Source organism: Trematomus bernacchii, unplaced genomic scaffold (assembly GCF_902827165.1).
Source record: "Trematomus bernacchii unplaced genomic scaffold, fTreBer1.1, whole genome shotgun sequence".
NCBI lineage: Eukaryota > Metazoa > Chordata > Actinopteri > Perciformes > Nototheniidae > Trematomus > Trematomus bernacchii.
Genome location: NW_022987531.1, coordinates 358497 through 372032, shown reverse-complemented (window position 1 = coordinate 372032; position 13536 = coordinate 358497). Strand labels below are relative to the sequence as shown.

The following is a 13536-nucleotide window of genomic DNA, read 5'->3' as shown; positions in this document are numbered from 1 at the left end:
CTATGTGTGAAATTGAAAAGTCAATCAAAGTGAAATCTTTAGTCTTAACAGAGAGGAATATAAAAGCAGACCTGAGCCATGAGCCGCTGGTTGTTGGGGTGGCAGGAGATGCACTGCAGAAAGAAGGCCACGGTGGTGTTCTCCAGAGCGGTCCTCTGCTGTGTGGTCAGCCCTCCTGCCTGCATAGAAGACGCCAGGGAGTACCGTGAGCCTGAGGCCTGGGGCTGGGATGCAGAGGCGCCGGCCGCAGCTGCAGAGCCCAGAGGCTGACAGCCTGCGTGGGCACCGGCACTGGCACTGGAGTGGCACAGCAGGAAGAGAAGAGCCGTCCACAGCGGGTTCACCTCAGGTCCTCCTAACCAGTCTTTCATGGCGTGACTGTTGCCCACTTCAGTCAGGAAACGTAGCACTGGAGCGACCAGTTCTGCAGCCAGAGGGGGTCGACTGTGTGAGGATGAGGAGGATGAGGAGGATGAGGAGGATGAGTGGTAGTGGTGATGGTGGTGTCGTCTTTCGGCCTGAGCAGCGGGTAGAGGCAGGTCGGCGCTGGCCAGGAGACCCACACAGAACTGGGCCAGGCTGCGGACCAGCAGCGACGGTAAGCCCGAGTCCAGTAGCTGCTCTATGGCTCCCGGAGACTGGGAGGCAGCGGCCAGCGTGGTGAGCTGGGACTCCGACAGATTGACCGGGGGTCTTGCATGCTTGGAGTCGTCGGTAAGGCTTGCAGAGCTGGTGTTGGCGTCGTGCTGCTTCTTGCCGTCGTCGGTCATGGAGAGGCGGTGGCGCTGGGCCTGAGAGTGACTGGCGCTGGGCACCGGGACGATCCCCATCCAGGACATGAGCAGGGAGAAGTAGCTGGGGTGGATGTGACACATGGAGCACAGCAGGCTGTCCACTGCCTTCTTAAGCACGATGTTGCACGGCAACGACATGGACCAGTTAAACAGCAGCCTGGAGGAAGAGGAAATCATCAGTCATTAATCCATGGTTATCAGAAGGGGAAGACGTACTCAGATGTTGTAAAAAGTAGAAGTACCAGAGTGTATGAATACTATGTGAAAGTAAAATTATTTATTTATAAGGATGAATAATATTTGAATAATGTTTGAAGTGTTAAAAATATGTTACTAGGACAAACGTGAAAAAGATTAGCACTATGTATTTTTCATAAATTATGCTTTTTCTGACATGAGAACAACATGTAAAATGTCCTTAAAGGTCCCATGACATGGCCAATTCTACTGATCATAATTCCATTGTTGAGGTCTACTAGAATAGATTTATATTGTTCAATGTTCCAAAATCACATTGGTTTCTCATACAGCATCTCTGTATAGTATGTGTATTCACTCTCTGCCCTAAACGGCTTGTTGGAGCTCCTGCCCCCCCCTCCCTGTGAGCCCACTGTGCTCTGATTGGTCAGCTCGCCCACTCTGTTCTGATGAGTCCACCACACCGTTACAGCGGAACATCAATGATTATAATTTACAACGGCGTTAGCAACCAGAAAATGACACCAGTAATGACAAACAGATGAGAATGCTGCGTGGGGTCTGGGTGCCGTGTTGGCGGGACGTTGCGAGGCTCGCTGCTGCGAGGAGCGGACAGTGTGAGCTGGATTACTGGTGTGGGGTCGGCGAGACAGCGAGACACAGCGAAACCCAGCCCGAAACCAGCCCTAGCACACACACACACCCGCAGCCTGGCTGTGAGTCTGTGTGTGTGCTCACACACACACACACCCGCAGCCTGGCTGTGAGTCTGTGTGTGTGCTCACACAGACTCACAGCCTCGCCGCGTCCCGCCGTCTCAGGCTGAGAAATCCGCGGAGCTGCAGCTGAGAAAAGATTGAGTGTGTGTGTGTGTGTGTGTGTGTGTGTGTGTGTGTGTGTGTGTGTGTGTGTGTGTTCCGCGGATGTAACGTAACGGTTCCGCGGATTGGTCCATTTGGGTATGGGCACGTCACTGTACCCAGGAAGAAAAAAATGGAAAAAGAAAAATCTCCAACGAGGCGTTCTGGGGCAGCATAGACACGTCTTTTCTGTGTTCGAAAAACCTTCATAACACACAAGGGGACGGGTAATAACCGGAAAAGCATGACATGGGACCTTTAACATAAAGTTAATGGCGTAAGATGTGGCTCCTTTTTCAAATGAGCATATATGGCATTTCAACCAGAAAGTGGCTATTCATACTCCTGGTGGGCTGGTTTTTATGAATTGTTGGTCGATTATAAAGTTAACTTAAGGGGACCCAAAACTGCCATTTTAGATCCTGAAATATTAGAAATGGATTCTACATCCTAACTATGCCTCCAAAACGACACCAAAATTGTCCAAGCCATTTTTTAGCTAGTGTTTGCATATGCTTATTAAAGCTAATTAATGCAACTTGTGCTAATTGCCCAACATATGCTAGTTAAAATCCAGCATTTCTATGTGCTGGGGACCCGTATTATTCATTTCTAACATAAAACTTTGGGGTACTCAACATTTCCTGGGTTCACAATAGATCTCAATGAGTTGGCAAATAGACTAAAGTGCGGTGTTGATGATAAGGGAAAGAGTGTTGACTGACTCAAAGAGCTCTCTGTTGAGCAGTGCAGGCAGGTCGTAGTCAACGGGCAGCTCGTAGCTGTGCCACAGGATGGCTGCCACACAGTGCAGGTGGGAGGGCGACGGCATGAGGAGACCATACTCTCTGGATGAAGAAGAGGAAGGGACCGCAGCGGCGCCAGTGTATCCCATTGGGCTACTCATCTTGTGGGCCGCCACCCGAGAAGAGTCATGGACCCACTGCAGAAGAGCCTGGATCCTGAAGGGTGGAGATTCAGAGTTATATTGGATAAATAACTCCTCATGTGGTTTTAAAATCTTCAATTCATCTCCTACCCTCAGTGTGAGGTGAGTCATCTTGGAATTTATATTCAACCAACACAACCATGTGACAGTAAAAGATGACAAAGAGGACGTAAGGACACTTTTAACTATTGCCTCGTGAGTCTGTCTGGAATATCACCTTGACAAAAAGTGTTACTCATTGGTTGTTATTCTTACAGGGGGGGTCTAAAGGACAGTTGGGGTAAAATTGGGGTGTGGATATACCTGTCTTTGGTTCCAGAGTCCTGTGTGGTGCCCAGCTGGTAGAGAATGTCAATGGTGGAATCTGACGAGAGGCCATTCAGTCGCCCAAACAGCAGGGGACTGTTTAAATCTGAAACGATAGAAGCATAGACTTAAAAAAGGGTTGTTATCGCCTGATGATTAGGTTTTTTAAGATGAGTTTTGAACCCCTGTGAGCTACCTTCAACAGGAAATATGTGCACAGTATTATGGTAGGTCTTTTATCATTTGTGGACATTTTTTCTGTAGATATGCATGGTACAGCTTCCTAACTCACCTCCATACATTACATTCATTTGGCAGATGCTTTGCCACAATAGAAGTGCTTACAGGTTTGTTTGGGGTGGTAGTTGAAACAATGATGCATACAATTAAATGTTACCAGAGCCTGAAGCTTTTGTTGGACCTAGGTTCAGGTTTGGGCAGCTAAGGCTATACAAAATGTATTTTTTGATGTCATTTGTTGCAAGTAGCTACACAATAATTAAAGTGTGGCCAGTGATTGGTTAGGGACTCACATTTGTGCACCAAAAACACACCAACTCTCTTATTACAAATTACATAATTCTGAGAAATGAATGAGATATTATGAAGCATGACCAGATATTCAAATTCAAAGGAGACCTTGCAGAACAACAAACTTTTAACACCTGGTGAGGCAATCTAAAATATGCCAAAGCATTTTAAAACAAATGAAATGGACTGAGTTTCAGTATTTGAACTTTGAGTTTTGGAGGCTCTTGTGGTTCTGCGTCCTATAGTTAAAGCTGTTGCAGCTGTGTGGGACTCACTGGCATGGTCGGTGCCGGAGGCGGCACAGTTCCTCAGCATGATGTCGATGAGCTTCAGTCCAATGCGTGTGGACTGCAGGCCGATCTTGACCAGCACAGCCTCGATGTTGGGAGAGTGCATGCCGCAGTAAGGCGACATGAGCAGCGCGGCGCAGGTCTGCAGCAGGTTGGCGGTGGGGGCTGCAGCACTGGCCATCATGGCCTCCAGGTCACTGACGTGGGTCAGGCAGTGGTGGAGAAGACGCAGCCACCCGATGCTGTAGGAAGAAAATAAAGGTTACAACACCTACATCTAATACACATGAATCTACTCTCAGTCCAGAATCAGTTTTTGGTACCTGGTTTTAGACACCTGGTCCTCAGAAGGAAGGAAGGGGTTGTTGACGGTTGCAGAGGAGGTGTTGCCGAACGCCGTCAGGCCCAGCAGTTTGATCTGAGACAGACCCAGCGTGCTGGCATCACGAGGCCGGTGCAGCCTCAGGCAAACCGCCGACGCAACCTCCGCCTTCACCAGCTGGATCTTTATGTAGGTCAGGCCGCTGGTGATCACTGGCGTGGAGAGCGGCAACATGTTGACCCCATCAGCACTGATCTCCACGGAGACGGATGACGGGCAGGCTGGTTGAAGGGAACACAGCAGAACATGACATTTGAGTTAGAATTTAAGTGAGATGGAAAAGTGAATGATGGTTGCAAAAATAGTGATTAAAACAAATGATCCCAAAAACTCCACATTACGTTTTTTCAAATGTACTGTCACTGTTAAACTGGGTGCTACTCACTGGCCAGAGAGGCAAGGTGTGGCTGGATGTGGAGCTCTTTCAGCAGCACAGCAGCAGGAAGGTGGATGGTGAGGTCACACCAAGCCTCCTCCGGCAGGAAGATGTAGGACCAGGCTGCCGAGCGGGCTCGCCGGTGGGGGGGGCGTGGCTTGGAGGAGGACCTCTGCTGGCTGCGCTGTGGGGCTGCTGGATGTGATGGTGCCTGGGCAGGGACAAAGGGATCATAGAAAATTAGAAAAATGTTGGCAAGGTTTTAGGGTATTTTACTGTAAAATACTGTCCCACTGAATGTAAGAGATTGAGGAGGATGTCAAAGCACCCAAGGGAGCAAAGTTGTGGAGTCCCTCAGCGTTGTCCGGCTCTGATGTCATCACTCTGGCTTTGAGGTTGCCGTCCGCTGACTTCCCAGGACCTGAGTCTAAGAACTTCATGATGGTGGACACCATGCTGCGTGCTGTGTTCACAATGGCCCGGGTGCTGGTCACCATGTTGTTACAGATCAACTGCACACCACCTGATAAAACACAAGAAAGTAACACTTCATGTTCAATCGGTTTTTCCAAACTTTGAGTAAAAGGCTGGTTTAGAAGTGGTGTGTACAAACCCATGTCATGGAAGGCCTTGAGAGCCTCGCTGGTATCCAACACTCGGAGGATGAACCACAAGAGAGGTTCCGACAGCTGACAGGTGGAGAGAGACCCCTACAAAATGTAGAAAAAAAAAACGTTGGCATTGGTTTCCAAGACGTGTTTTAATATCAAGTAATCAGAGTCCAAACAGGCTGCTGCTCACCTGTCTGCCCATGTATCCACAGGCCATGTAAGTGAGGATGGGCTGCAACATGACCTGCACTGAGGTGGCCCTCTTGCTGAGGGTGGTGAGGATGGTGAAGAGGCCGTCACCCACAGAGATAGCGTCGAGGCCACCGTGAAAGTTCTCATGTTTGGTCAGGTGGAGGCCGCTGGCTCCTGAGGAACAGAGACAGAAAGTGTCAGCTTGTAGTAGCAGTAGATATATATACCCTCCTGATATACACGTTTTTCTCTTGTTCTCTGGTTGGTTAGGGGAACAATTCACTCACAAGTGAAATGTTATTATCAATAACAAATGATTTCGTTGAATTCCAAAGCAATTAAAAACAGTACTGTTTAATTCAATAAACGCTACAACTCTGCTCTGACCAGTAGCTTATATATGGTGGTAAATGTTTTACTTCACAAGTACTTATGTATGACTGGCATTGCTGAGTCAGTTTGTTGACTATTTATCAGTATCCCTTAAATGTTTGTCAAATGTTGAATAGGCTAAATACCTTCTCCTCATTCAATTTGAGGCACATTTCAATTTTTGCAGCAATTTCTTTTTTTGGAAACAGTCATATTTTAGTCAAGTCCACCTGATGCAAATCTAATATTCACTCTCTACCAACTCAGATTTAAAAAATCTGTCTCAGGCTGCTAAAAGCTGTAAATGAAAAAAAAAACGAGGAGTAAAATAAAAATAACAAGGTGAAACTTGTTACTGAAACTGTTGGTAGAGCACAGGAAGTGCCTGTGATGGGTCTCACCTATGATCATGGCCATGGCGCTGCTGTTGCACTGGCCCAGTGCGGACAGGATCTGGCTCATGATCTGCTGATTGGCTAGCACCAGGTCGGCCACCCCTGCAGGGGGCCCCTGGCTGAACGCTGAGCCACCAGCCACGCTCTCTTTGCTGCCACAGACCTTCTCCTCGTCCGACACGCTGCTGTCAGCCGCCTCGCTGCCGGCCGGCGGCAGTCGTCCGCTGAACTCTCTGTCCCCGGACAGAGGCAGCTGCACCAGCACGTTGACCAGCTTGAGGAGGTCGAACATCAGCTGGTCTCGTGTCGTCTCTCCGCACACAGCCTTGGCGTCTCCTGGCCGGATGATGTTGGCAAACAAACCACCAAAACAAGCCCGAGCCCCCACAGAGCTGTCGGAGCCGCTGCGGGACACCAGTTTGTCTGCGCAGGTGATGTAGTGGTGTACCAGGAATGTGATGGACTCAATGACGGAGGAGATTGTAGCCACTGACACCACCTCAAAGTTTTGTTCGAGAGTAAACTCCAGCAGCTTCACCTGGGCGTCCAGTGGACCCTGGCCGGACTGGAACGGACCCCTGCAGGGTCGGGAGGAGCCATTAGTTCACAAAGACCATTCATAAAGCATGTGCTGAAACTGACTGTGCTGTAACATTCAATAATTGCAATCATTATTGTTAGGGAAAGCATACCTCTCTGTAGACAGGATGTGCATGAGTTTGAGCAGGAACTCGCTGAACATCTGCGGGCTGGTGGAGGACAGGTGGACCTGCAGGCGGCTCAGGAACTCATGCATGGCCTGGGTGGCGGTGGGTCCCACCTGAGAGCTGTGCTGGCTCGTCCCGTTGGTGCTGCTGCCAGACAGGAAGCGCACAAGGACATGAACCAGGGTGGGGTCAGACACCATCTGCTGGGCGGTGCTTTCCTGAGAGCTCATCCCACTGCTGGAGCCTGGAAGTCCAAACAGAACTTATTTAACACCAGACCACTGACAATACTGTTAATAATAATTCAAATTGTAAGTGAAAGAAGTTGTGTACTGCTGAGCATGTTTCACAGGTAAATTAAGTTCTTATCACTCAAACAGCTGGTGATTTCGAATGATTTTATTAAGGAATAAACATTGTGGTCCTTTTTGAGTTTGTTGAGGGCATCATCCAATGACCCTGATGGTAGATTCAAGGATGCTCTTACATTCAAAATGTGAATGTCGAAAACTGTTTAACATTTAAAAAAGGAAACAACCAACAAGAACAGCCAGCTGTTTGAAAAAGAATGACACAAACTTGGGGCATAATAATAATATTGACTTAGATAAATGTGTCGTCCTTGCTTTAGGAGACCTTTGCTTTTGGTGTAGCATAATTCAATATGCATCACTCTTTGAGAGAAAGAATGAAAGTGTGACTATCTGAGCTCTGAGAAGATTCAGTGAGAGTGGAGTACTGACCGCAGGCTGGCATGTTAGTCATCAGGGTGAGAGAGTGCAGCACCAGACACCACGTTCTCAGGGAGGTGTTGGGGTACCACGCCAGCACTGTCAGGAAACTGCTAATGGATGCTGGAAACGCACAAAAAACATTTATGAAATAAGAATAAAACAAATAGTGAATGTAAAAAAGGGACTTAATTCCCTCTCAGGGGTTTAGAAGGAGTCCTGACCCTGGTTGAGTGGGATGGTGGGCACTCGGCTGGCGTTGAACATGAAGATGTCTGATCCGCTCTCTTCAGTGCCAGTGGAACATGTGTTGAGACTGAGTGTTAACCACAGCTGCAGCAGGGACTCCAGCTGAGAGAGAAGAAAGCAATTATTTATTTAAAAAATGACCCAGAATTTGGGGAAACTAACATGTATGTATCCAGGAAACATATCCAGTGTTTTTAGACCGACTGTGCAATGTTATCTTCATCAAATCCTCACTAAGCTGAGAGAAGCTTGTGAATTTTCATATTCTTCCAAAACTGAGGATGATTGTTGGGGAGCGGACGACAGCACAGCGTGATGAGGTTTTACTGATTTGCAGTAAAACCTCATAACGACATTGAGCTAAAAAGCTGAATACTTTACATGAAAAAACAGTGTTATTGCACCGGTCTATACGTTAGATGCCAACTGGCGCCTCGTTAACTTCTGCTTCAAACCCAGATTATCAGATACTAAAGTTAGTTCTGTTGTTACCTGGACCTGCTGCCGTCTGCAAGACAGACGTTACTTGGGAAACAAAGCCTTTGTCGTAAGACAGCAACAGGACACAAAGCCAAAACTACACGGCATAGCTCTGGAGTTAAAGTTCTGGAGTTGCCGAGTCCCCATGGAACTGATTAAAAATAAAATGAGAAATACCTAACCATGTCGACTAAAGGTTTCCACACTGAAGACTGATATCAGTCAGGGAATCTGTTTCCCATCTGTTGTGTGTGCTGACTAGGGATGGGTATGGCCTACTACTGTTATCGATGCCGCTTATCGATCCGGTCCTTTAACGGTACTCTTATCGGTTCTTTTGAAGAAAAGAAAAGGTAAATTAATTGTAAATAATGTGAACTTATAGAACTGTAAAAAAACAAGTATTTACTGCATAAATACAGCGGTACAGAGCAACACAGGTGGGGCATACAGGTATGCTACAAAAGGCCTAACGGTTCTTCTGGAGGAAGATTAAGGATACATAACACCTGACGTGGAAACGTTACTCGTGGATGGGGCTACAGAGCTACTAGAAAGACAGTCGAACCCGGTGCATTTCTCCGTCTGAACGTGGTGCACTTTTGCAAGATGTTTAGACAAATTGCTCGTGTTACCGCCCTGACATGGTAAACTCTTATTGCACTTTTGGCAACGAGCATTGTCCACATCGAGACGGGTAAAGTTTACCACACCTTAGCGCTTAGTTCTCTCTGCCGTGTGTGTGTGTGTGTGTGTGTGTGTGTGTGTGTGTGTGTGTGTGTGTGTGTGTGTGTGTAGCAGCCGCGTGTGTGTAAACTGCCCCGCCCCCTCGCAAGCAGGCGGGGGAGAGAGATCGAAAATACATCAGACTCATTTTGCAGTCTTTTTGCATATTAGAAACGGAGTTGGCGAAACTAAAATTGCAATATAATGTTTGTGTAGCAATAATACATATGACATATCTTTTAAATGTCTCCAGTACCGATAAAAAGACCGATAACGTAGGAGCTTAACGGTACCACGGTCTTTAATAATTCAGCCCCGGGGCCCCTTTAATACCGGGGCTCGGCACCCATCCCTAGTGCTGACCTGTACATGGTGGACCTGCAGCATGGAGAAGAGCTTGTTGAAGCAGCCGCTCAACATGGGGATGGACGAGGGCTGGATCATCAGGCTGCTGGCTGGAGGAGAGCCCCCCCCATGCAGGGCCCTCAGCAGGGAGTCATCAGTCCCATTGGAGGCCTGGCTCACTGAAAAAACACACACACAAGTTAATCTTATAGCAGCGATACACAGACTGCTACAAAAAACTGTTGTGGGTTGTTGAGCACTTATGTTCAACTATTGAACAGCAATTGTTATTTAAATAAAATGGGCTTCTGTTTGTGATGTTGTGAGGTTACCTGTGGAGGAGCTGGAGGAGAGGGCCTGTAGAATAGAGTCGGCCTGTAGGGTTGCCATCATTTTGAGCATCAGTTCAGCCTGCTGCTCTAGGCCCACCTCTAGCCGGGCATCCAGTGCTGTGACACAGGGGCCAAAGGTCAAACACATCACAAAGTGGATTTAGAGAGGACAAGACTAGTGCTGAAATGAGCCTCTACTCACCCTGCGACACGGACACTGACAGACTCTGTGACCCCGGCTTCTCAACAGCGACTGGAGGCTTGGACACTGGGATACCAACCCCACCGATGTACGGGTTGTACCCGTACGTGCCATAGTCAGCGCCCCAGTAGTCATACCAGGTGCTGCTTATAGGCTGAGGACAGATGTGAGGACGAGGGCAAAATAAAAAAAGTCTTCTACATTAACATTCAAATCACAAAATGCACATTTAGTTACTGAAAGTAAAATATGTTATGCTACACTTGGTTCAATTCATTCTAAATGTGCAGCTTGAAAACAAATAAATCACTTCCCTTTATCTTTTCAAGAACACCCTCACAACGTTTATATTCACTGATCCTTCAGTTTACTTAACTAACAAACTGCTCATTCAACTTGTTGAATTTGGACAGTAACATTAGGGGCCATCATCAAGCATACTCAAATGTTTATCTATCTATGATTTTTGTCTGATAAATAGTCAAACGTAGAACTCACCACTGTCAAATGTTTCAATCTTTTAGTTAACAAATGTATAAAACAATTTAGGCTGATAACAAATGTCCTGACAAAAAACTGACTGAACAAACACCTTTCATTCCGATTCGTTGCACCTTTTAACACTAATGTATTTAAATGAACATTTCATGATATTGAAACTGTTCTAATAATACACATTTACTTGTGAAAATCACATAATATCAAGCTAAATCTTCTAAAAAAGTTAACCTAACTTAAGTTGAACTATTCACAATTAACTCTAAATCTAGGGGCATTGCTGGTCTAATTATGCATTTATCTTTTTTCCCTGATACATTCTGATCATTAACAACTTCATTCTTAACGTGTTGCAAAACTGTTTCCTGTACTCATGAGACAATATTGCAATATTCTATTTTTACTCTTTCATATTAAGCAAGGACTTAGTCTTAACATCTGCACTCTCAGTTTCTCCAACACTGCATTAGCTAGGTGGAACTGTAAATGCTGCAATAATACTAACTGGCATTTACTAACTGTAAACGTAATAACATCAATACACAAGCCAATACCAAGTGATAAACAAGTAAACAGCGAGAGAAAAAAGGGAAGAATAGGAAGTCACACATACCTTAAACACCTTGGCCGCGAGTGGATCTTTTTCCAAATCAATATCTAAAGGATCAATATCAACATCCATCAGGTCTTGTAGCAAGTCAAAGTCTATGTCTTTATCTTTTTCCAAAGAGGACAGAGGTGGAGCACCTTTGGATAATAAAAACAGCCTTAATATTGCCAAGCAAGCACACTAGGAAAACAAACAGGCAAGAGAAACTTTCTTGAGCACGTTACTGGGCAATTTTAATGCCGATCGAGCCATCATCTCCTCTACTCCTCTGAAATAACACTGGTCATAATAACTTTAATGACAAATTGGCCAAAATGGCTGACTACATGTTTGACTCCCATTCCAAAAGACAGAACTACAATAATTAAAACACATTGAACGATACTGTAAAAAAAACTGTGAAATGCAATTATAAAAAATATTTAACAAATAAATACTTTATATTGTGATGATACAAAGTGTTGGTATCAACATTTATGTGTGCGTGTGCGCGTACGTGCGTGTGTGTGTGTGTGTGTGTGCGTGTTTAGTGTGGACGGGTCTACCCACGCACTTTGGAATATTGAGGATGCCCCTGTAGTACCTGCAATGATATCAGGCACCAGGGCCTCATCAATGCTCTCTACCAGGGGGATGGGGGCCGGCTGGGGGAGGCAGTCGTCCGAATCCACCCCCGCTGAGGAGGAAGAAGCCCCGGCCTCTTCGCCGCATGCACCATCATCCATGCCATCCAGAGAGCCCGGAGACAGCAACTCACCTGGGACAACAACGTGTACACTTAATGACACACAGCTCTGAGGAAAACGCACAAGATTAGGGATATTGTTTTTGGGTGAGAATCAAAGCACCATGCTGGGTTGTACCGTGCTTTAAGCTAAATGCTAACATTGAAATGCTAACATTCTAAAAATGACAATGTTATCACTGAATGTTTACCATGTTTCCCACCCGAGTTTAGTGTGTTAGCATGCTAACTAATCGGCACTAAACAGGAAAAGTAAAGCTTACAGGACTGTATTTAGTTTTGCAGGTATTTGGTCAAAAACCAAAGGATGAAAAATGATCATTTTGACTCGTTGATGCCTCTAGATGAAAAGCTTAGCCATCCAAAGTTATTCAAATGTATTCACAGCAGTCTAGGGAAAACAATCTAAAAGTTGTTACCGAGGTATTTTGTGTGTAGGTTAAACATTTGGTGTAATTTATTTAGTATTTGCTGAACTATTTCACTTGATCATGGTGCTATAATAATAGTCTAAGGATTCAAAAGGATTCAAAAGTATGCTCAAGGGGACTCGACTATGTTTAATACTTTGATGGAAATGCATCCCATCAGTTCAGATATTTCTTTTTTAAATTACAGAGCGACAGAACATATCCTTAGAACTAGCATGGCTAATAAAAATCGAAACAAAATGTGTAAAATTACTAAACCAAATGATAAATATTCACATTAAAACACCAATTCAACAAACTAAATGTAAAGGATCAGGTAAAGTGGCCTTACTCCCTAAATATCCCATTGTACAGGAGACAGGATGAAGGAGACATGTTTTATCTTACACTCTTTCATTAATCAAGTCACTAAATATGTCACACCAGACTTAAAGCAACCCAAACACACCTGCTAGGATGTCCTGTAGCATGCATGTGAGGGAATACTGCGCCCAGGCGCCCCCCCAGGAGATGTCCCCCCGGTTGAAGTCTGTTCCCACAAGCAGGAGCAGCAGGCGCTCCAGCTGCTGCTCAGACACCACCTCACACAGGTGGATCGTGGGTCTTGTGGCATTGGCTATTCGAGCAAGGACCTGAGGGGGTAAGAAAAGTACTTATTTATGTGTATATACAGATTATGGAATTGAACAAGTCCATGCATGAGGGTCCGATGGATACCTTGCAGACAAACAGCAGCAGGTCGGCGTGGCAGGTGAAGTCCATGGAGAGGAGGAAGAGGGCCAGCTTCTGCACCACAGAGATGCAGCGCTCATGGGACAGGGTGAAGGGCAGGGGCTCTACTTCTGGGGCTTCTTTGGCTGTGCTGGACTCCGTGTCCAACGTGGAGCGGGGCCACTCGGCCGTCCGCCGCAGACGGATCAGGTCTTTAAAGTGCTGGAAGAGAGACGCAATAAAATGAACCCAGATTCATCAGTTTTGTAACAATGCAAAATAACATAAGGCTCATATCTTCACTGTTTATCAGAATGTGTGTATATCATAACACTCTAGAAAGAGGGTCTAAAAGAAATCAATGACAGAATTGGTAGGACAGTAAACAACTGTATTGTGCATTTTAGGCATAGATAATCCCCCAAGTATTACTCAAACTCAATTCAAATCTTCCTCTTCTGTGCCATGAGGTTCATTTTATTAAAGTGGGTGTTGGAGGAACCCCCCACTGTG

At 45.9% G+C, this 13536-nt stretch overlaps 1 protein-coding gene across 1 annotated transcript in view; it reads right to left on the bottom strand.

The window, feature by feature from the left end:
* birc6 (baculoviral IAP repeat containing 6) overlaps positions 1 to 13536 on the bottom strand; it is a 92267-nt gene that overhangs the window by 53640 nt on the left and 25091 nt on the right. Inside the window, 21 exon segments of the mRNA XM_034122347.1 lie at positions 72 to 951; positions 2578 to 2814; positions 3105 to 3213; positions 3914 to 4170; positions 4252 to 4531; positions 4696 to 4837; positions 4839 to 4897; positions 5015 to 5209; positions 5300 to 5396; positions 5488 to 5663; positions 6263 to 6834; positions 6949 to 7207; positions 7707 to 7817; positions 7919 to 8045; positions 9513 to 9673; positions 9827 to 9943; positions 10029 to 10182; positions 11140 to 11273; positions 11720 to 11893; positions 12761 to 12944; positions 13030 to 13245. Of these exon segments, the coding sequence (XP_033978238.1) occupies positions 72 to 951; positions 2578 to 2814; positions 3105 to 3213; positions 3914 to 4170; positions 4252 to 4531; positions 4696 to 4837; positions 4839 to 4897; positions 5015 to 5209; positions 5300 to 5396; positions 5488 to 5663; positions 6263 to 6834; positions 6949 to 7207; positions 7707 to 7817; positions 7919 to 8045; positions 9513 to 9673; positions 9827 to 9943; positions 10029 to 10182; positions 11140 to 11273; positions 11720 to 11893; positions 12761 to 12944; positions 13030 to 13245 (4641 nt within the window).